Source organism: Lynx rufus, unplaced genomic scaffold (genome assembly GCF_022079265.1).
Source record: "Lynx rufus isolate CCGP_SWC_20201006 ecotype Redwood Valley unplaced genomic scaffold, mLynRuf1.p SCAF_1, whole genome shotgun sequence".
Classification (NCBI taxonomy): domain Eukaryota; kingdom Metazoa; phylum Chordata; class Mammalia; order Carnivora; family Felidae; genus Lynx; species Lynx rufus.
In genome coordinates this window covers 87,439,923-87,463,455 of record NW_025814823.1, presented here as the reverse complement: position 1 = coordinate 87,463,455, position 23,533 = coordinate 87,439,923, and the positions used below count along the sequence as shown (strand labels likewise).

The 23,533-nt window shown below is 49.0% G+C and overlaps 1 protein-coding gene across 1 annotated transcript in view; it reads right to left on the bottom strand.

The window, feature by feature from the left end:
- Positions 1-889: 889 nt before the first annotated feature.
- The window catches only part of ZNF496 (zinc finger protein 496), a 37,054-nt gene continuing 14,410 nt past the window's right edge, over positions 890-23,533 (bottom strand). Inside the window, exons 7-10 of the mRNA XM_047082289.1 lie at positions 11,426-11,558; positions 10,693-10,800; positions 9,592-9,705; positions 890-4,063 (exon numbers count right to left, since the gene is read on the bottom strand). Coding sequence (XP_046938245.1) covers positions 3,327-4,063; positions 9,592-9,705; positions 10,693-10,800; positions 11,426-11,558 — 1,092 coding nt within the window. The 3' untranslated portion in view covers positions 890-3,326. The remainder of the gene's footprint in view (positions 4,064-9,591; positions 9,706-10,692; positions 10,801-11,425; positions 11,559-23,533) is intronic.

Sequence of the window (23,533 nt, the reverse complement as noted above, 5' to 3'; positions counted from 1 at the left end):
CTGTGACTTGAAAATGTGTTGGAAGACCTGTTGCCTGGGAATAGGAAACTGAGTCAAATAGATGAACTTTGGCCTAACTTATTTCATGTCTTAAAAGCTTCTGTACCTGATCTGCTTCAGAATGAGGTGCTAGAGAATCTCAGACTCTCCCTGAATCTCCTACCTTTCCTGTGACTCTGCTACTTGGTAGAGAGCTTTGTGCAATGTGGCATCACGAAGATTCCCCAGTGCTCCTTTCCTGGCCAGCCTGCCTTCTTGAGCACGTCTTAACATGTAGTCTTGATGCAAGGAGCACCAGTGGGCCGGACCATCACTTTTAAGACAAAACAGGATCAACTTTTGTTGCCAAAAGACAATGTGCCTGGGCTTGATAGGATTGGGGGTCATCCAATCCCCTACATTACGCTGCAAACAGAAGAGCTTGTGCATGGTCCAAATTCTGCTTTTGGTGGAGGAAGGAAACCATCTCAGGGAAGAAGAGCAGCTTGGACCAACGTCCAAGTCCAAGGCAGGTGTGGACTTGCGCCTTCTCTCCCATCAGTGTTATAGAGTAACTTAGGAATGGCAAGAATTCAGGAGACAAAGGATGCACTAAAAAATGGCCAAAGTTCAGTGAAATAGCTATGGTGTAACCAGGAGTGCAACTTACCCGTGGTGTAGAGAGAGTGACTTCCTTTCTCTTCCAGAGAAGGCTCAGATCAGGTGACGGAAACTATCTGAGACATAAAGGTTTCACACAGGGATGTCTGATGTCCAGAAGGAACATTTTCAAGATCATTATAACTGAAGCCCTACTGTTCTGGCCTGTTGACTGACCATCTCTCTCAGCTGTGCATTTTACTTTTTTAACTAAAATTAAAAGTCTAACACGAATATTAATTCAGTGAGTTTTTATTATGCACCTGTTCAGTTTGTGGGAACAATGCCAAGGGATCAGAGGAACAGAGAGGGCAGATGCTTCTCAGACGAGAAGTCTCGTCTCCTGAACCTCCATGGCCAGGTAGAGACCCCTCACCTGCCTGCCCAGTGCCCACAGAGGGAGGGAGGAACCAAGTGGGCCAGCCCTCCTATTACCTGCAGCTTTCCGCAATGCAGGCAGCCCTGGCTTCTTCTGCACAGATGAACCTGGAATTTGAGCTACATCACCCATGACGGTTCCCAGGAGCAATGTCAACTCCTGGTTTGCTGGGCGCCTTGGTCAGCTTTGGGTCAGGGAATCCGAGGCTGCCTCACGATGCCTGATTGATACTCAAGAAACACACAGCCTCTCTTTAGGATTCAGTTCTGTTACATTCCACTTGTTCCTTACTTACAATCAGATTTCACACATAAAATACACCAGGTAAGTGAAGCAATGCTCCTTGTAGACATGTCTTAAGTGGGTGGGTTAATACACTCACCAATGGACCTTTGGGCAAAAGCACAGCTGGACGAGACAAATGTGCACAGCGTCTGGCTTCTATTTGGAATTTTCCACTTTCTTATTAGCCTTAAAAGATCTGGGGGGTTTATTTTCCCCGTTTCCTGGCAGATTGATACAAGAGGCAAATTCTTCTGAAACAAAGAGCCCCAATAGTTTATTACTGAGGGTAGGACCAAATGGTTTTATGACACTTACTGTTCCTGGGTATGAAGCTGCCCTTACACAGGCACAGCCATCATTTAACTGTAGGACCTTGGGACTCTCTCATTGGGTCTGGGGGAGTGGTGTCTTGACAGGACAATGAAGTGAATGACAAGGAGACACTGGCAGGTGTATAAATAATACAGAACACCTGACTGGTCGCTGGCTTTTACAACTGGCCACAGCTGCTCACCAGTCCCCAGGCCTTCTCGTCACTGGGCCTAGTAGACATGGTCAGTTCTCCCAGAAGCATTAAGACCACAGCCATCCATGCCTGAGATTCCACTCCCCATCCAGAATGCCAGGCTACAAACTTTGAAGGCTCTTGTGCAGAGGACACCCCACCCTGAAAGCAGCAGCTTGGGTCTGAATCGTGCTTCCGGTTGAAGGAAGAGCTAGCTACAGTGTTTGTATTGGTCCTTGTGTGGATTGGGGACGAGAGCATTACGTGACCATGTGGTATTGTGGGCTGAACTGTGCCCCCAACCCCCACAACTCTAACCCTGGCACACTGGAGTGTGACCTTCTTTGGAACTGAGGCCACGGCAGGTGTAATTAGTTAAGACGGGAGTCTACGGGAGTAGGACGGGCAGACCTTAGATATGGATGCATTCTTTCCAGAAAGGGACAGATACACACACAGAGCACCATGTGAGAATACAGCAGAGCTGGGGTGATGCTTCTGGAAGCCATGCAGTACCAACAATTGCCAGCAAGCCCTGGGGTGCGGGGGCAGGTGACAGGCGACGCATGAAATAGACCCTCCCCTGGGAGGGGCCACCCTGATCTTGGACTTGTGCCTTCAGAACTGAGATGATGCCTTTGTTGTTTAAGGCATCTGGTTTCTGCAGGAGCCCTTGCAAACGACCACAACCAGCACACTAAGTCACATACGCAGAGCATGAGCATGACTTCACGTGAGGTTCTGGTTTCCCGGCTCAGCTCACCCAGACAAACAACAGGACACCCTCACTGGGGGCTGAGCCCCCCCCTTCCTGGACTCGATGGACTGCACGTCCACCCAAAACCACCTATGAAGACCCTTCAAGGGTACAAAGAAACAGCATTTAGGAGTGGGTGTGCTACAGTTTAAAATGGGGCTTTGCCTTAGATAAGCTCCTGTTCCCTAATAAGCAGACACCATCACAAATAAAAGGGTAGGAGTTTCCCTTCTGCAGGAGCTATAAAGCCCCCAAGCACGGTTTGAGCCTGAAAAGGGCTGCCTGATAGCAGTGGGTTGTTTCTATGGGCCAAGAGGTGATGGAGACTCAGCCTTCTGATGACAGGATGCGGCCTGGTGTTTGGCCCTGTGGTCACAGGCCCACAGGCCGAACCCTGCCTTATTGCCACCCTCAGCCCATCAACACACCCCAAGCTTCTTGCTGCCGGACAGCAGTGCAGGTACCCCCAGACCTCAGTACAGGGGAAGGGAGTGTACTTGACACTGGCTGGCAAGGGCCAGACCCCGGGGGGTGGTCCCATCCCTCCCTGCCAGGGAAGCTCTGGAGGGACGGTTCTCTAGGACCTGCAGAGATGAAGAGTCACAGCTGGTGGAGACGCACCCTCCCTGCTTTTTGGCACGGCCGAGGCAGAGCGCATGCTCAGTCGGCCACTATCTCATTTCTACCTGAGAGCGAAGGGTGGGAGGACGGAGCTTCTGTCCCGGGCAGGTGCACCGCGGGAGGGGCCAGGCCGGGCCGCCTCAGTAGGAGTTGAGGGCCTGCTTGGAGCGGCGCTTCAAGTGCAGGCGCTGGTGGCGAAGCAGGTCGCAGTTCTGAGAGAAACTCTTGACGCAGTAGCGGCACTGGAAGGGCTGCGCCGTGCCCCGCAGGTGCGCGCTGCTGCGGTGCCGCGCCAGGTGCTCCGGCCGCTGGAACGCCCGCCCGCAGTCGCAGCACTGGAAGGCTAGCAGGCCGCCCGGGCCCCCGCCCACGGCCCCCGCCGCGTTCGGCTCGGTCTTTGGCACCGGCTCCAGTCCACCCGTCGGCAGGTGTATCCGCCTGTGAGACAGCAGGTGCGAGTTGAGGCGGAAGCTCTTTCCGCAGGCGCCGCAGCGGTAGGGCTTCTGCGCCTCGTGGCTCTCCAGGTGCCCGTCCAGGTCCTCGCTGTCGCTGAATAGCTCCCCGCACACCGAGCACTCGTGCGGCTTCTGCTCCTTGCGGCTGCGCAGGTGCCGGATGAAGTTGACCCTCCAGCGGAAGATCTTCCCGCAGTTGGGGCAGATGTAGGACTTTTTGGATGACGTCTGCACCTCGTCCCCAGGCTCTGCGCCGCTGCGGTGGGAGGCGGGGAGGCTGCGCGGCTTCTCGGCGGGGCCCCGCGGCTCATCAGTGCAGTAAGGGCCGAGCTGGGAGTCCTCGTCTCCAGAGCTGGACAGGACGATCTCGATGGTCACCTCCTCGTCCAGGCCGTTCTCGGGGGTCAGCGCATCCCCTCCGGCTACAGGGAAGCCACGCGGAAGTTCATTCAGTGCTGCTGCCCATGCCACAGCCCTGCCCCTGCAAAGGCTCCCCAGGGAGGTTCAGAGTGGATTCTCTTCCCCTTCCCTGTCCTGTTCCCTTAAGGCCCCATCACACAATCCTTTCCTTCCTCCTTTTCTAGACAGAGACCCCTACAAGCTCTAAGGACTTTGTATTTGTCAGTGTGAAGTCTTGGCCATTTACACATCAGTTAACACCACTTACCTAATGTCATAGGGCACGTTAAAGCTGTCAGGAAAGAGAAAGACACCATATTCTAGAAAGGCAGTGCCAGGAAGGTACCAGCTACCATGTGCTGAGCACTGACAAGCTCCAGGGGCTCTGTGGCACTTGTGACATGAACAGCCCTGTTTGTTCCTGGACATAAGTCACTGATGTATTATTTGCCAAATTATATACACGCACAAACTTGGGTGACACACTCTGGGCTCAGGGTTGAAGGGGAGTCAGGCTCGTTGTGCTGACCTCAGGGCTATTCAACAGTACCCTACACCCAGGTCAGCTTTCCCTCAGTGTCACCTCTGACGCCTGCCAGCCACCCCCAGTGGTGATGGGTAGAGCTGCTCTGTACTTTATACTCTAGACTGCAGCGGACAGACTCCATGAATCCTGAGTCCGTGATGTTGGAAGATGGGTGGGGAGTGGGGTGAAGTTGTAGCCCCAGGCCCACCACGCAGCTCCCCATCTGGTCTGTTTCCTCACTGTGTGAGATGTGGGACTGAGGTGGGGGGGGCGGGGAGTGCTGCGAGACCCCCTTGAGGTCTTAGCAGGAATTGAGATGTTAGCAGAAATATGCTGATTCTGGAAGGAGCATTCTGTGAGGTTAGGGAACCTGAGGGTGGGTGGAGCTGGAGATACAGAAGCAGGGCAGGAGTACCCAGAAGCCACAGAGCATGGGGCAGACACCAGGCAGCAGCAGGGCCATGAAGCACTTGTTCCCAAGGGGACTAGGGTAAGGGGACACAGCACAACATGAGACTGGGGAATAAAGACTTGAGAACCTGGAAAATTCCCACTTTTATCCACACTGAAAAAATTACAAAGTATGCTCTGGAGAGAATGCCCAAGTGGCTGGATAAACATTTGGTAAAGGGATTCTGGGTGTAACCCACGGAGGGGAGGCAATCCAGGAAAGAGCTGCAGAGGACCCTCTGGTCTGGTGACCTGAATGCCTGTGAACTGCACTGTGAGCAGGGACGCTGCCAACTCAGACTAAAAAGCAAGAGACCTTAGGAAGGCTGTCAGACTTCTGGGATTCCAGAGTAGTCCAGCAGAGCTATCTGGAGACACATGGGAGTTGGCCTTGATGAAAGAGGGCTGGCTCCAATGGCCGTCCCCAGGTAGACAGGATGCTACAGCAGCCTGGGGCCCAAGGGCGATCAGAGTGCTGGCCAGAGATTGATCCCAAGCCTTAAGTTCAAGTTTATTTATTTTTGAGAGAGAGAGAATGAATGAGTGTGCACATGAGCAGGGGAGGGGCAGAGAGAGAGAGAGAGAGAGAGAGACAGGGAGGGAGAGAGACAGAATCCCAAGAGGGTTCTGTGCTGAGTCAGCACAGAACCCAACTTGGTGCTCAAACTCATGACCATGAGATCACGACCCGAGCCAATATAAAGAGTCAGACGTTTAACACACTGAGCCACCCAGGTGCCCCAAACTTTCTTTTTTTTAAAAAAATTTTTAATGTTTATTTTTGAGAGAGAGACAGAGTGCAAGCAGTGGAGGGACAGAGAGCGGGAGGCACAGAATCTGAAGCAGGCTCCAGGCTCTGAGCTGTTGATACAGAGCCCGGCGTGGGGCTCAAACTCATGAACCACGAGATCATGATTTGAGCCGAAGTCGGACCCTTAACCAACTGAGCCACCCAGGCGCCCCAAGCCTTAAGTTCTAATGGAATTTGCCCTACTGGGCCTCAAACTTGCTTGGGAACCTTTCTTCTTCCCAATTTTCCCCTTTTGGGATGAAAAGGTCTATCCTGTGCCAGCCTGAGCACTGCACTTTGAGAAGTACAGCACTGGACGTGTGGTTTCACAGATTCACAGCCAGAGAGGATGTGCCTTGGGTCTCACCTCTACCTGATCTACAGGACATTCAGATAAGGTTACAGATGCAGAGCTGGTGCTGGAAAAGATTAAGGGATGTCCAGAGAGGGTGAATACACTTTGCATGGGAAGAGAACACGGACTTTGCAAGACACGAGGGTGGAATGAGCTGAACTGCAGCCCCTTAAAAATCCATAGATCCAAGTCCTAACCCTAGTACCTCCGAATATGAGCATATTTGGAAATAAAGCATTTCAAGAGGGAATTAAGTTAAAATGAGGTCATTAGGGCAGGACCTGCTCCACCAGGTGTCCTTGTAAGAAGATTGGGGCACAGACACTCAGAGATGGATTTCGAGAAGACACAGGGAGGAGACTGCCATCCACAAGCCAAGAAGGGGGAGGGGGGCTCAGAAGCCCACCATGTGGCCACCTTCATCCTAGCCGTGCAGCCTCCAGAATTCTGAGAAAATCCACCCTTGTTTGAGCCTCCCGGTCTGTGGTATCTTGGTATCGCAGCCCTCCGAGACTAATAGAATGCACATGGGAGGACATCCACTCAGATCAGAAAGTTAACAAAAATAGACGTGGAGCTTCTGAAGAGGGAGGAAGAAATCAACAGTAATGCTGTTGTGTGTCATCAATACAACAATGTGAAGAATCCCTAGTAGGTAACATGAGACTCCGAGGTGTGCCCAGAGCAGCAGGAAGAGAGTAACAGGGAGCTCTTGGCTCAGCACTGATGAGTAACAAGGTGTGTGGGGACGGACGCAGGGGCGCTGAACTGAGTAGTAGGGTAACGGTGGGGTAACAGGCAAGAATTACTGATCTATCTATGTGCTTTTACATGAACTATTTAATCCTCAACAACGAGTCCATCTGAGGGCACCTGGGGGGGGCGCTCAGTCCTTTAGGTGTCCAGACTCTTGAATTCAGGTCATGATCTCATGGTTTGTGGGTTCAAGCCCCATGCTGGGCTCTGTGCTGACAGTGTGGAGCCTGCTTGGGATTCTCTGTCTGTCTCTCAAAATAAATAAATAAACATTAAAAAAAAGAAAAAGAACCATAGTAACCCCACCTGGCAACTATGATGATTACGCCTGTCTGGCAGGTGAAAAATTTAAAGCAGAGGGAGAAAGCAGCCCTAGGTTTCAGGAGAGCTGTGGCCAGGCTGTGCTGCAGGCAGGAAACGGCCAGACCGGCGTGTGAGCCGGGAGCAGAGGCACATGCCTTGGCTCGCAGCTGACGTGTCCTGAAGAGCACTCTGTGCACTGGAAATGAACAGACCCCCAAGAGCCAGAGGGGCTGAGGGGCAGCGTGGACTGAAAGTAAATAAAAAAAAATAAAGGCATTATAAAAAATATATTCTTAGAATGTTAGAGTGGGGAGGCTTACTTACAAGACAAAAAACCAAATAGGAGACGATGAATAAATTTACATTTTTAAAATGCAGAACAAGAATTATAGGCTGAAAGACCTAGAAAGTTTAAAAAAAGTGGGAAGAATTGTGTGCATATATGTAAGAGGCCCTTAATGTTGAGTTTCTGTAAAATTCTCTCAGAGAACACAAGCTTGGTAATGTGAAGGGTATAGCCCAGATGTTGTGCATCTGACCACATGGCTTCATATCTGCAGTGCAGGGTGTTCCTGGGCCCCTGACTTCAGACCACGTGCCCCAGATGCACAACAGAGACATCACAGTACCTCTTACAGGCTAAATATCTGTCTCCCCCAGTACTCATACGTTCGAGCCTGCGTTAGGCAGTGCGGCCTTTGTGGGGGGTGGGGGGTGGTGGTGGCTAGGTTTAGACAGTGGGACCTACTGGTGTTGGGACCCTTGTGTTGGGATGAGAGCCTTTACAAGAAGAGGAAGAGACAGGACAGATCCATGTTGTCTCCTTCCAAGAGCACACAGGGAGAAGGCAAGCGTCTACGAGCCAGAAAGAGTCCTAACTACTTACAGGATGTGCTAGCACTACCATCTCAGACTCCCCCCACCTCCAGACTGTGAGAAATAAATCCCTTTCGTCTAAGCTGCCCCATCTACACTGTCTTGCAGAATCAGCCTGTGCTAAGACAGTATGCATCTTGGAAGGTGCCAGAAGGACCCAGTGCACACAATCTCGTTGAGAACTTACAGTGGTGCTGCACTTGGGCCCTAAACAGAGCTCACCAAATGTGAACAGGGAAAAGCCAACAAAAACAAGGATGAACGAATATTAACTAGTCGACTCACAGAGGAAATGTGGGAAGCGAAAAGACACGTTCCATCTCTGTGCAGCACTGAGATGCACTGGTGATTGGCACGAATGGATGGGCCCGTAGCATCTTGCGTGGGCACGGCTGTGCAGGTACAGACCCCTCCCCTGATGTCACACAGCATGGGCCACCAAAACAAAACCAGTGCCTGTTCCTGGGAATCCAGCACCTCCCCAATCTCAGACGGCAACCTTGGCCTGTGCCATTTCAGAAGAGACTGTGTCAGGACCCAGGAAGGGGAGTGGAGGTGAGAGCACTCCATGTTGGTGAACACCTGTCCCCCTTGTGAAATGACGCCGGTGGGGGTGAGACACACTGTGGGCAGGGAGGTGCCAGCAAGGACCCAACATGCCTCTGGGGGTATTGCTGAAGCCTGCATGAACGATCACCCTCAGCACACAGATTTACACAAACACACACATAAATGACTGTGGGCCCTGCATGAAGCTGCATGGAAATACCACAATCCCACGCAAGTCTTGCCTCCAAATGCCACCAGGGGTCAAAGAGATCATGCGTTAGCCCGTCTTCCTATCTGAGGGAAATCTCCATGACCCAGTGGGCTCCAGGGAGAACCAGAGCTTGGGTCTGGTGTTTGGAAGGAGGTCTGAACCCGAGACCAATAAGGCTGGCTGTATTTTAGTCCTTGCTTCTGCAGGTGGTGACTTTCACCATCACAGCTCAGAGTGCATGCTGGCCACTCCTGTGAGGCTCTGCCTCCTTGTCCAGAGGGCCCCTCAACTCGGCCATCCCAGACCTGGTCTTAATTCCTGGACTCAGATCAGGGACTCTGACCCTACATCACAGCCCTGCTTCAACCCGCAGAGGGAGGGCAAAGAAGGGAGGTTCTCCAAACCTGAGGGATCCAGGCAGAACAGAACCAGCCCAAGCAGCTGCAGCTGGCAGGGGTCCCGAAGAGTCCAGTTCCTGACCCCACCCTACCTCCCAGCCGCACACACGCACCACAATGGACACCACACACGCGTGCACTTTCACATGCCTCACACCAGACACCAAGTGCACAGGCACGCACACACGGACCCCACCACACAGCACACAGGCAGGTAGACATGTGCTCGCACACACCACACTACACACCAGCACACACCATGCTACACCCCCTACCATGTACATTGTTGCTCGCATACACACTGCACACCGCCCCCCACTCTCCCCACCCCCTTTACCTGGGCAGGTGCTCTGGGTGAGTGCCGTCTGCTGGCAGGTCTGGAACTCGGGCACCTGCAGCTCATCCCGTTTCCTTCTCTCTTCCACCTGGAATGGCTGGAGACCTGGGAAGTCTTTCCAGAGAAGAAAATGGAGAAACTGATTTGCCCTGCAGTTGCCAGCCTCACATATGCCCTGCTGTGATCTGGGAGCAGCCCTGGGCAGCCGCTTGGTAAGGCGGAACGGCCAGCAGCAGGAACATGGGCTCTGACACCAGACAGAATCCGTGTGGATGTGGATGCCGTCTGGTCCTGAGGGCATCCCTGTGCTCACCGCCACTCTGTGGTGGGGTTTGTGCAGGCTTCAGCACGGGGCCCTGCACCCACGGATACAGACCCAGCTGGGGCAGAGGGAGCACAGGGGCCGCCGCCTCCACGTGCCGGAGAGTCTGCACCTCGTCCCAGCTGGGGGTGGTGAGCCACAGCCTGGTCTGATTTGCCAGCTTCAGGTCCCAGAGGGGCCGAGGTGTGGAGCTGCTGCCCATACTGTGCAAAGTGTGTCTCCCTGAAGGGGTGGACATCTCATGGCATCAGGGCACGGAGTTCTGGTAACATGGACTGCCCCAGGGCAGGGAGGTTGTGGGAAAATGCTGCTGAGCTGTGCTGCTGTCCAGTCAGCCCCAGCACCTCTCTGTGCCTTGGTTTCCTCACATAAACCAGACTGGCCAGGCTTCCAGAGGTGCTATGCCTGGTGCCTGGCCAGGAGAAGCTATGGCCTCCTCCTCCTCCTCCCCGGCCTCACTTCTGGAGAGTACATGACCTCACATGTGGGAGTTGGGGGCAGGGGGGCACCTGTTCGGCACAAACCAGCACTGCTTACAGTAAGAAAGACTTCTGTCACACCCTGGGCTCTGGCTGAGGGCAGAGTGATCCCCACACCCAACAGAACTGAAACCTCACAGTGTTTCTGGAAGAGTCAGGGAAGAGGCCAGGCATGTTCCAGCAAGACAGAGTGTGGGATGGGGGGGAGGGGGAGGGACACTGGGCTGCAGAGGGAGGCTGGAGAGGCTGGCCTGCCCTGGCCAGCAGCAAACTCCCCCCAGCTCTGCAACCATCACTCACCCAAGTAAGAAACCTGGGGCACGTCCTTCCCTTGCAGGTCCTGCAACTCTGGAACCCGGGGCTCGTTCTCCTCTCCCTGGGAGAGATGCAGCTGGGTGCCCGGGTCACCTGTTCATGGAGAGGAGGACACAGTTGTCACTGAGGTGTCTGCACAGGAGCCCAGGCCAGATGGAGGGGGGGACCTCCGCACCAGGGCAGATGCACCCGCAGGGGCCATGAGGGGCCATGGGGCATGCAGGGAGGGGGCAGGACAAGGAGCACATGAAAGGAAGAGCTTTGGGATGAGCGCATATCCTTTGGGGCTGTCAGGAAATCAGACGTGAAGAGAGCCATAGAAGAATGACAGAAAACCAGGGTGCCTGCGTGGCTCAGGTCATGATCTCACGGCTTGTGAGTTGGAACCCCGCATTGGGCCATGTGCTGACAGCTCAGAGCCTGGAGCCTGCTTTGTGTGTCTCCCTCTCTCTCTGCCCCTCCCCCACGCATGCTCAGTCTCTCTTGCTCTCTCAAAAATAAACAAACGCTAAAAAAAAAAATGGCAGAAAACCAGACGCACAGGAAACATGTTGCATTTGGTTTTGTATGAAACAGCCAGGCGAGCCTGATCTACATGTGGCAGACAGAGGGTGGGTGATGGTCAATCTGCAAAGTGCCCATGAGGTCTGGGGGTGAAAAGCAATCAGATGCCGGCCCCCCCAGTCTCTGGCCTCAGGAGAGAGGGGGTAAGTCTTACTTGGAGGCAGCGAGACCCCACAGTCCTCCCCGATGATGAACTCTCCATAGAAGCCTGTCTGCGCAGGGTCTAGAAGGGACCAGTCCTCTTGGGAGAAGCAGAAAATCATATCCTTGAAAGGAGAAACCCGGTTCTGAAACCACAGGGGGACAACGAGGATGCCTGAGTCCAGGGAAGCTCTGAACCAGGGGAAAGCAAGCTGGGATGGAGGGCAGAGCCCCTCGAGACCCCAGCCGCATGAGCCCCAGGAAGGGAAGGCAGAGAGGCTGCCCCAGCTGTAGCCTGAGATGACCTCACACGGATCGGGTTCAGCATAATCCCAATGGCAGATGCCTCTCAGGGACAGGATGGCCACTGATCATTCACTGGCTTCCTTGTCAGTGCTGGGGCAGCCTGACACCCTCAGCTCCGAGGTGGGTACATGGGGGGTGTCCAACTGAATCACCAATGCAGACATTGCATTTTTAGAGTTTACGCTGCATATGTGCAAAGTACAAGCTTGTTCACTGCAACATTAATGATTCCAGGTGACAGTGAAAGAATCCGACATCTGTGCCCAGTGTCACAGAACTAAGCTACTTCCCAGCAGGAACATCACACACCGGTGAGGAGGAACGAGGGCCTGTCTGTACCAAGAAGGAATCCCTCTAAGGGATTCAACCATGGAAAAAGCACCCATGTGGAAGGTGGTCTAGATGGTCCCCACGTGCCAAGTGTCCAGAAGTCTGGAACGCTGCCTGCTGCTATAGAGGGGCCTATGGTTAGTGCTACATGGAGACTTTGCCTTCTTTCTTTTTTTAAAAAAAATTTATTACTGTCTTTTTAAATTACGTAGGCTCCACACCCAAGGTGGGGCTTGAACTCAGGACGCTGAGATCAAGTGTTGGATGATCCACCGACTGAGCCAGCCAGGTGTCCTGACAAGGAGACTTTTCTTATACTTTGAGTCATGAACCATGGCAATTTTTAATTTAAAAAGTGATAGCATATGCATATAATACCAGGATACCATAACAATAAAGAAGGGCCCCTGGGGCTTAGTCGATTAGGTGTCCGACTGCAGCTCAGGTCGTGATCTCACAGTTTGTGGGTTCGAGCACCATGCTGGGCTCTGTGCTGAGAGGTCAGAACCTCGAGCCTGCTTCAGATTATGTGTCTCCTTCTCTCTGCCCCTCCCCCGTTTGCACTCTCTCTCCCTCTCAAATATAAATACAATAAACATTAAAAAAACTAAATAAATGAAGATATCCTCTGCAAAATGGAACTACAAGATCTCTGCCAGCTGAAGCATGAAGTGAGGGTTTCAAGTTTCCTGTGAACGTTACAAGACAAATGGATGGTAACAATAAATGTCATGTAAACATTGTTCATTTTGGGGGCACATGGGTGGTTCAGTCGGTTAAGCATCCAACTCTTGGTTTCAGCTTAGGTCATGATCTCACGGTCTGTGAGTTTGAGCCCTGCATCAGGCTCTGTGCTGACAGCCCAGAGCCTAGAGCCTGCTTCAGATTCTGTGTCTCCCTCTCTCTCTACCCCTCCCTTGCTCATACTCACTCTCTCTCAAAAATAAATAAAACATTAAAAACATGAAAAAGAATTCATAGTATTTCTTTCATTAATTTTTTAATGTTTATCCACACATTTCTGAGAGAGCGACAGCATGAGCAGGGAAGGGGCACAGAGAGAGGGAGACAGAATCCCAAGCAGGCTCTGCACCATCAGCATGGAGCCCAATGTGGGGCTTGAACCCATGAACCATGAGATCATTACCTGAGCCGAAATCAAGAGTCGGATGCTCAACCGATTGAACCATGCAGGTGCCCCATAAACTCTTTAAAGGTCAATCATCAGGAATATAAGTGAAATTTAACAGTTGTAGGTTTATAATTACTTCTTGGTTTTTCTTTGCCCAAGCAAAGGTTAAATCTGATTAAAAAGATTGTAAGTGTTATGCTCCTCTGGGTCCTGGAGGGTGTAGGAAAACGGGTCCTCACACATGCTTAGCAGAAATGCATGTTTCTGGACATTTAAGAGAATGCTAACAGAGCACACCCATTCTACTTCTGGGAAATTTTCCTAAGGAATCCTCAGAGATATATGCAAAAATGTGTGTGAAACAACATGGAACACGCTGTTTGGGAGAATTGCGCGAGGATTCTTTTGTTCTGCACACTTTTCCCTAGTGGCTGAAGACTGCCCTGAGCGTGTAGTATGTAGCTAGCTCTAGGACATGGACTTATTTCAGAGTATGGTTCTGTCAATAATGTTCGGGTTTTCCCCAATTCTTTGCTACTAAGAGCAACGGTCCAATGAACTCCCTCATCAGTCTCCCTGCCCACGAGCAAGTGTCTCCAGGGTCGACATGAACACACCTCTTCCCCAATATTAAATATTCCCACATCGTTCTTCCAGTGGGGTACCCACAACTGTACTCCACAGGCAACGCACCTGTACTGTTCACCCACATCATTGCCAAACCTGGCAAGGCCACGTCTACGGTTCTAATGACACTGTGGGCAAGGAGCAATCAGCAGTGGAACTACCCTTTTCTCGATGAACATTTTTCTCATGGGTTTATGGGCCAATCTGCATCTGTCTTCTTTGAAATCCAAGTGTATTTTCTTTGCACGTTTTTCTATTTTCTCATGGTTCCTTTTCCTAATTTTTTTAACCAGCTTATTTAAAATTGCAGATGTATGTGTCTCTTATAAAAGAAAAGTTAATATTATTTTAATTTTAAAATTAAAAAAAAATCCAATGTGTTGCATTAAAAAAATCAGTAATATTAGTGGTATAGAATGAACTGTTTGAAAAAACAGAACAAAACACAAAAACCTCACACCTCATGACAAAAACACAAAACAAAAAAACCCCCAACCAAAACCAGAACAAAGAACAAAAACAACAAAATCTTGAAATGAATCAAAGACCCATATGTAAAAAATCACAACTATAAAATTTCCAGAAGAAAATTCTGTGTGACCCTGGGGTAGACAGAGATTCATTAGGACATAAAAAGTATATATTACAAAAGAAAAACACGGGACCTCTGATGTCCAATCTTCATAAGACATCAAAACAATGAAAAGGCAAACTGTAGAAGAGTGATAGAAAATATTTCCAATAATATATCAAAGGACTTTTATCCAGCATATATATATATACACACACACACACACACACACACACACACACACACACACACACACACACATATATATTTTACAAGTCCTTTTTAATTAAAAAAAATTTTTTTAAGTTTACTTATTTATTTTAAGAGACAGAGACAGTATGAGTGGGGGAAGGGCAGCTAGGGAGGGAGCGAAAGAATCCCAAGCAGGTGCTGTGCTGTCAGCATAGGGCCTAATGGGGGGCTCAAACCCATGAAGCCATGAGATCATGACCTGAACCGAAATCAAGAGTTGGATGCTTAACCAACTGGGCCACCCAGGCACCCTAATTTAGTTTTTATTTTAGAGAGAGAGAGAGAGTGTGAGCAGGGGAGAGGGACAGAGGGGCAGAGGGAGAGAGAATCTTAAGCAGGTTCTATGCTCAGCACAGAGCCTGACACGGAGCTCAATCCCATGACCCTGGGATTATGACCTGAGCCGAAATCAAGAATCAGATGCTCAACTGACTGAGCCACCTAGGCACTCCTATTTTACAAAGTTCTTGAAACACAGTAAGATGTGGAGGGGGGTGGGGGGGAAGGGTGCCTGGTTGGTTCAGTTGGTATGCATGAATCTCAGGGCCATGAGTTTAAGCTCCATATTAGGTGTAGAGCTTACTTAAAACAAAACAAAACAAAAAACTGCAGTAAGCAACCCAGTAAGCAGGGAAAATATTTGGGCACTTCACGAAAGATTAAAAGAAATGATCCACAGCACATGGAAAGATGAAAAACTTCATTAGTCAACAGGGAATTGAAAATTAAAACCATAAGATACCTATTTTAATGGGCAAAATATACACTTTTTCTAAAAAAAAAAATGACAATACCAGTAAATGGTGAAGATGTGTAGCAAAAGGAACTCTCATTCATTAGGTAGGAGTGTTGAGTGGTAAACCACCACAGAAAACAGCCATTTCTCATATAATCAATCACATCCTTACCCTACAACAATTCCACTTCTGGATAATCGCCCAAGAGAAATAAAAACCTGTATCCACAAAAAGACATATAAATGTTCTAGAAGTCTCACTCATAATGGCCAAAGTGGAAAGGACCCAAATATGGGTTGACAAGTGACTGGGTAAACCAGCTGTCAGTGTACAATGGAATACTACTCAGCAATAAAAAAGGAACAATTGATAGACACATGAGTGACGCTGAAATCACTGGGCTGAGTAAGAGAAGCCTGGCACAAAAGACCACGTACTGTAGGATTCCATTCACAGAAAATTCTAGAATGAGAGAAAATCATCTACAGTGGCAAAAGGGAGATCATGGCTGGCCTGGGTGTGAGAGCAGGACTTGCAAACGGGCACAGGGGAATTTCTGGGATTTGATAGAGAGGAGATGTTATGTTGACTGGGGTCATAGTTATGTGAGTGCAGACACTTGTCAAAAACTATCCAAACTTGGGGTGCCTGGGAGACTCAGTCAGTTTTTAAGTGTCCAACTTCAGCTCAGGTCATGATCTCATGGTCTGTGGGTTCAAGCCCCATGTTGGGCTCTGTGCTGTAAGCTCAGAGCCTGGAGCCTGCTTTGGATTCTGTGTCTCCCTCTCTCTCTGCCCCTCCCCTGCTCATGCTCTGTCTCTTCCTCAAAAATAAACATTAAAACATTAAAAAAATAAATAAACTAATAGAGTATTTAAAAAATGTGTGAAGTCGAATCAGGGGTTTGGAACAGACTTCTCAAACTCACATATGCCTACGAACCACCTAGGCATCTCAGTAACGATGCACTCTGCATCAGTAGGTCTATAGAGGAGCCTGAGAGGTGGCATTTGAACAAGCTGTAAGTGGCTTTGCTCCCAGAAGAGGTCGGTATGATGGAAGCCCGTCCTCCCAAGACGAGTTCCACAGGATAGAAGCTGGAACTGAGAAAGCCATGGGTTTGCAGGACAGAATCTGATGTTGGTTTCAAAGGGGATTAGAAGGTCCATCCCAAATACGCCACTTTGGCATTAGGACTTTCAGTCAACTGAGAAACAGGATCACAAAGTTCTCTACCCAGGGCGCCTGGGTGGCTCAGTTGGTTGAGTGACTCTTGACCTCAGTTCAGGTCATGATCTCATGGTTCGTGGGTTCAAGCCCTGTGGAGGGTGTGTTCTGTCAGTGCAGAGCCTGCTTGAGATTCTGTCTCTCTGCCCCTGCCCCACTTGCACAATACTTTTCTCTGTCTCTCAAAATAAACATTTACAAAACAAAAGCTCTCTACTCTCCCCCATCTGCCTAAATGAAGGACATGAAGCTTCCCTGTGAAAAGCACCCTGGTCTCCCACCCGCAAGGGCAAAATTACTCTTCATCTCCAGAGAGGACAGAACTGGACTCTTACCAGACCAGAGACAACAAAACACACTTGACCAAGTAACCCTTGTTTTCCATTACTCTCCAAATACTTGCCTTCCCATAATTTACCAACCCTCTGAGCTAACAATCCCTTTCCTCTGTCTTGTCACTTCTCTGCAATTACCGCCTTGGGTTAAAATGGTGCATCAGTCAGCCTGCGGATCTGACTGCCTTCTTGGGGTTTTCATTTCATTTCTGTGAGGCAACCCACAGGCACAGGAAATAAATCTTTTTAATCCTGTGACTCTGCATTGTGTCAATTCAATGTACAGGGGGCACTGAGCCTAACAGAGTCGAGGAAAAAGGTTTTTTTTTTCTCCCTGAAGGTGGTAACTGCCCCTGTTGGTAAACAGTTGAGAAATCAGAGCTCTCAGGGGCACCTGGGTGGCTCAGTCGGTTAAGCATCCGACTTTGGCTCAGGTCATGATCTCACGGTTTATGAGTTAGAACCCCGCACTGGGCTCTGTTCTGACAGCTCAGAGCCTGGAGCCTGCTTCGGTTCTGTGTCTCCCTCTCTCTGCCCCTCCCCCAGTCACACTGCCTCTCTCTCTCAAAAATAAATACACATCTAAAAAAATTGAAAGAAAAAAAAGAAATCAGAGCTCTCAGATGGCAGTGTGGTTCTGGTTCTGCAGATTCTGAAGACAAAAGTGGAGGAGATGTAGAAACTGCTCACTTTAGCCTTGGATGGGTGTCTGGGAACAGACCCCAAGTGGAAATAGGAACTAATCACAGTGGACAAAGTTAGCATCATGGAAGCAAACCCCAGTGCCAGGGCCAGGTGGTGGATCTGTGATGCTCTACTTGCTGACAGAGTCTGACACAGTCTGACACAGCCACCCTGGGACCCCCGGGGACTTCTGTCTCATGGGGAAATGCTCACATGTCAGGGAGAAGCAAGGATGTACAGCATAATCCCTGCAAGGGAGAAAAAACTGGCACAGGTAACTCTGGGCGCAAGTTCAACAAAACATTCGAAGATCTTCACAGGAACTGGGAACATGTAACACACTCCTGTGCTAAATCTTGCTCATTCCTCTTCTTTTTTTTTTTTTTTTTTTTAGTGTCTATTTTTGGGAGGGGAGAGAGAAACTCAAGCAGGCTGTGCACTGTCAACACGGAGTATAATGTGGGGCTTGAACCCATGAACTATGAGGTCATGACCTGAGCTAAAATTGAGAGGGACGTTTAACCAACTGACCCACTCAGGTGTCCAGTCTTGCCAATTTTTATAAGGAGAGTGGATGGAGTACATAAATACGTCAATTTAAAAACAGAGCTACTTTTCCCTGATTCCTGCCTCTAAGAATAGCTAAAATCCCAGCCCCTTGATGCATAAAACACACATGGGAGTCTGAATGGGGAGAGGAAGAAGGCTGGCGTGGACCCTGAGGAATCTCAAGGTGACGAGCTCTCTCATTCTTTATGTCTCATGCATCCCAACTTGAAGTGAACACAGAGAAGCTGGCAAGCCAGAGACACCCCCCCTCTCCCCACCCCAGGTGCAGAGAAAAACAAACCCGAACAAAGCCTGTGGTCTCAGCCACGAGACCAGGAAAGGAGCAGCTGAACCAGCCGGGCATCACTGCTCTCCTCTACCCAGCACCGCAGAAAACACCACAGCCCCCAGCCTGCTCCTGTGGCAGAGAACGAACACCCTCATGAGGCTGATGCCAGGCATCCTGACACCCCACTGCTGGGTGTAGTGGCCTCCGAGAGGGCTGAGTGGGAGCCAGGGCTCCTGTCCTGCTGGCTGGAACAGTTCACCCCTCCCCGCCCGCCCCCACACCTGTGGTCATCTAGGGATACCATGTGGTCAGTTGGAGCTCTGCCCCAGTCAGGAGCTCCCCTCCCTGGTGCCCATGGAGACTGAGGAGGGGGCTGGACTCCTTCCCTCCCTGGCAGGAACAGGACAGGACAGCCCACCCTGAGGGGTCTTCTGCTCAAGCAGGGGTCAGAGTGAAAACCCACCTGAACAGGTTTCAAGGGGACCCAGAGTGTCATAACATAACATAGATAGTCAGGGGCACCTGGGTGGCTCAGTTGGTTAAGCATCTGACTTTAGCTCAGGTCATGATCTCAAGGCTCCTGAGTTCGAGTCCCATGTCAACCTCTGCGCTGACAGCTCAGAGCCTGGAGCCTGCTGCAGATTCTGTGTCTGCCTCTCTCTCTGCCCCTCCTCGTCCCTGTGCTCGCGCTCTCTCTCTCTCTCTCTCTCTCTCAGTCTCAAAACTAAATAAACATTAAAAAAAGAAAGAAAAGAAGAAAGAAAGGAAGAAAGCAAGAAAATCACTGGCAACACCAAGAACCAGAACGATCTCAAAGTGAGTGAAAACGGAAGATGTAAAGAGCAAGTAAATGTAAATACAAGAACCGAGAACCTGAGAGCTCAGGGATGAGCTCAACAGCAGAATGAAGGGCACAGGACAGTCTGTCAACCTGTGAAGACAGGAAAAGCCAACTGTGCCAGAGATGCTCTAACAGTCTCCGGTGCCTGTGGGACTGCAAGAACATGTCCCAGACGGGCACACAGCGTAGGGCCGAAAAACGCCTCCAAGAAACCAGGCCTCAATAATTCCCTTCTCTGGAAAAAGATGTTAGACCAGCTCATTCAGGAAGCAGAGCCAACCCCAAACAGGTAATCCAAGGAAATCCACACCAAAACACATCCTAATTAAACTTCCAAAAACAGAGGCTAGAGGAAAATGACAGCTTCCCCACATGAGGGAAGAAAATCCCCGTCTCTGATGAGAAACCATGGAGGGCAGGCAGCTGGGGGCCATATGCGTCAAGTACTGACAGGAATTGGGGCAGCGTGGGGCCCATGTCGGGAGAAAACACCTGCAGGAATGGAGGGATCCAGGCATTCTCAGATGGATCACAACCAAGTCCATCTTGACCAGCAGACTCGCCCTGCAGGAAAGGCTGAAGGAAATTATCTAAGTGGAAAGGAAGCCAGAGAAGGAACCAAAAGGAAGAAAATGGTAAGCAAAAATAGATGCACCAGGCTTTCCTTCTCCATTTAAGTTTTCTCAATAACTGACAGTCTGATGTAGTTCTAAATGTATCTTGGGAGGCGCACTTGGGGGCTCAGTCGGTTGAGCACCTGACTTTGGCTCAGGTCATGATCTTACGGTTCATGAGTTCAAGCCCCACGTCAGGCTCTATAGTGATAGCTCAGAGCCTGGAACCTGCTTCGGATTCTGTGTGTGCGTCTCTCTCTCTGCTCCTCCCCTGCTTGTGTGCACACTCTTTCTCTTTCTGTCCAAAAAAAAAAAAAAAAAAAGTATCTAGAGGAACTAGTTAAATCACCTTTTTTAAAAAGAAACTTTATTTTTTTATTTTGGAGAGAGAGCACAAATGGGGGAGAATCTCAAGCAGGCTCTATGCTCACTCAGCACAGAGCCGACATGGGACTCAACCCCATGACTCTGAGATCATGACCTGAGCCAAAATCAAGACTCAAGACACCCAATCAACTGAGCCACCCAGGCAACCCCTAGTCACTTTTAATACAAAAGGGGGGGGGGATGAAGGGATGTTAAGGGCTGTGATAAGATAAATATCTCTCTATATATCTATATGTATAATATAGAGGTATATCGGGATATGGATATATTGATTTCTGGTTTGAATCAATAAAATCAATACATATACATCTGTATACATCTATATGCACACAGATATATATATATAGATAGATAGATAGATACATACATACATACATACATACATACATACATACATAATTTAATACCCACAGCAATCACTAAAAAAGCTGCATGACAGATTCTTTGATTGACCAAACTTTAGTCAGGCTCCCAAATCTTCTCCTGGGGCCATCTGTAGCCCTCCTATAAGGCACCTCCTTATAAAACACACATTTTTGGACACCTGGGTGGTTCAGTCGGTTGAGTGTCCGACTCTTCAATTTCAGCGCAGTCATGGTTCGTGGGTTCGAGCCCCATGTTGGGTTCTGCACTGGTGGCACGGATCCTGCTTGGGAGTCTCTGTCTCCCTCCCTCTCTGTCCCTCCTGAGCTCATGCACACGCGTGCTCTCTCTCTCAAAATAAATACATATTAAAAAAAATAAAAACTTTAAAAACTTTTTAAAATTGTATAATATAAAACAAAACGCACGTTTAGTAAGAACGTTGATAAGTCGGTTTAACCAGAACCCCAACCCTTGATACCTGATTAGTTTCCTTATTGTCCATCACCCCTAGGTGAAGTCTGATGTCTGTGGCCTGCCTTTGGTGAGAATCCTGTTAGGTCAGTTTAGCTGGAACCCCATCTTATCCCTGATGTTTCCTCCTAGTAATGTTTTGTCCACAGACCTCCCTACCCCATGCTCCCTGGCCGTAAACTCCCACTTGCCATTGCTGTATTTGGAGGTGAGCCTCAGTTCTCTCCACTGCACGATCTCTACCATGTTCCCCATGTGGTCCTGAATAAAGTCTGCCTTATCATCTGTAACAAGTGTCACTGAATATTTTAATAATATAAAGACATATACTTGACAACACACTAGGTAAGTCAAGATGGAAAGCTACAGAATGTTCAGGTAACCCAGAGCAAGGCAAGAAAAAAAAAAAAAGAGAAACGAAAAACAGAACAAATGGGAAAAAAGGCATGTCAATAATTACATTAAAATATAAATGGTCTATGGGAATGCAAACTGATGCAGCCACTCTGGAAAACAGTATAGAGGTTCCCCCCCCCCAAAAATAAAAATAGAACTACCCTACGACCCAGCAATTGCACTACTAGGCATTTATCCACGGGATACAGGTATGTTGTTTCTAAGGGACATGTACACCCCCATGTTTACAGCAGCACTATCAACAATAGCCAAAGTATGGAAAGAGTCCAAATGTCCATCGATGGATGAATGGATAAAGAAGATGATAAAGATACACACACACACACACACACACACACACACACACACACACAATGGAGTATTACTCGGCAATCAAAAAGAATGAAATCTTGTCATTTGTAACTACGTGGATGGAACTGGAGAGCATTATGCTAAGTGAAATTAGTCAGAGAAAGACAAGTATCATATGACTTCACTCACATGAGGACTTTAAGAGACAAAACAGATGAACATAAAGGAAGGGAAGCAAAAATAATATAAAAACAGGGAGGGGGACAAAACATAAGAGACTCATAAATATGGAGAACAAATAGAGGGTTACTGGAGGGGTTGGGGGGGGGATGGGCTAAATGGGTAAGGGGCACTAAGGAATCTACTCCTGAAATCACTGTTGCACCATATGCTAATTTGGATGTAAATTAAAAAAAAAATTAAAAAAATAAATGGTCTAGGGGCGCCTGGGTGGCGCAGTCGGTTAAGCGTCCGACTTCAGCCAGGTCACGATCTCGCGGTCCGGGAGTTCGAGCCCCGCGTCGGGCTCTGGGCTGATGGCTCAGAGCCTGGAGCCTGTTTCTGATTCTGTGTCTCCCTCTCTCTCTGCCCCTCCCCCGTTCATGCTCTGTCTCTCTCTGTCCCAAAAATAAATAAACGTTGAAAAAAAAAATTTAAAAAATAAATGGTCTAAATAAGACCTTTTTTTTTTTTTAAAGTAAACTCTGTACCACACATGGGGTTTGAACTCACGACCCTGAGATCAAGAACTGATGCTCTACCAACTGAGCCAGTCAGATGTCCCTAAATTCATCACTTAAAACACAGCGATTGGCAGAGGGGATTAAAAAACCTGATCTGGGGCACCTGGGTGGCTCACTCAGTTAAACGTTAAGTGTCTAACTCTTGGTATTGGCTCAGGTCATGATTTGTGAGATGGAGCCCTGAGTTGGGCTCTGTGCTGACAGCATGGAGCCTGCTTGGGATTCGCTCTCTCCTTCCCACTCTGCCCCTCCCCCACCAGTGCTTTATCTCCCCAAATAAATAATAAAGTAAACTTTAAAAAATTTAAAATATATATTTAAAATTAATAAAAAACAAAAAACCTGACCCAAATATAGGCTATCTAAATTTTTTTATGTTTATTTATTTTTGAGGGGGAGAGAGAGAGAGCGAGCGAGCGCACAAGTGGGAGAGGCCCAGAAAGGGGGAGACAGAAGACCCAAAGCAGGCTCTCAAGTGAGCGCAGAGCCCCACGTGGGGCTCGATCTCATGAACCATGCTATCGTGACCATGAGCTGAAACCAAGAGTCAGACGCTTAACCGACTGAGCCACCCAGGTGCCCCTAACTATATGCTATCTAAAAGAAACTCACCTCAAACATGATGATTTGGCAGGTTGGAAGTAAAAAGATGGAAAGTATACATTACACAACCATTAATCAAAAGGAACAAGAGTAGGTATATTAATACCAAATGAGATAGAGCAAAGAAAATTACTAGAGACGTTATATAATAAAAGGGTAGTCCGTGAAGGCATAGCAATCCTAAATGTGTATGTACCAAACAACAAAGCTGAAAAATATACAAAGCAAAAACTGACAGAACTCAAAGGAAAACAGACAAATCAATTACTATTGACTTCCATATCCCGCTCTCAACTGACAGAAAATAAGAAAGTAACTTGATAGCACCACCAAACAAGAGGTTCTGATC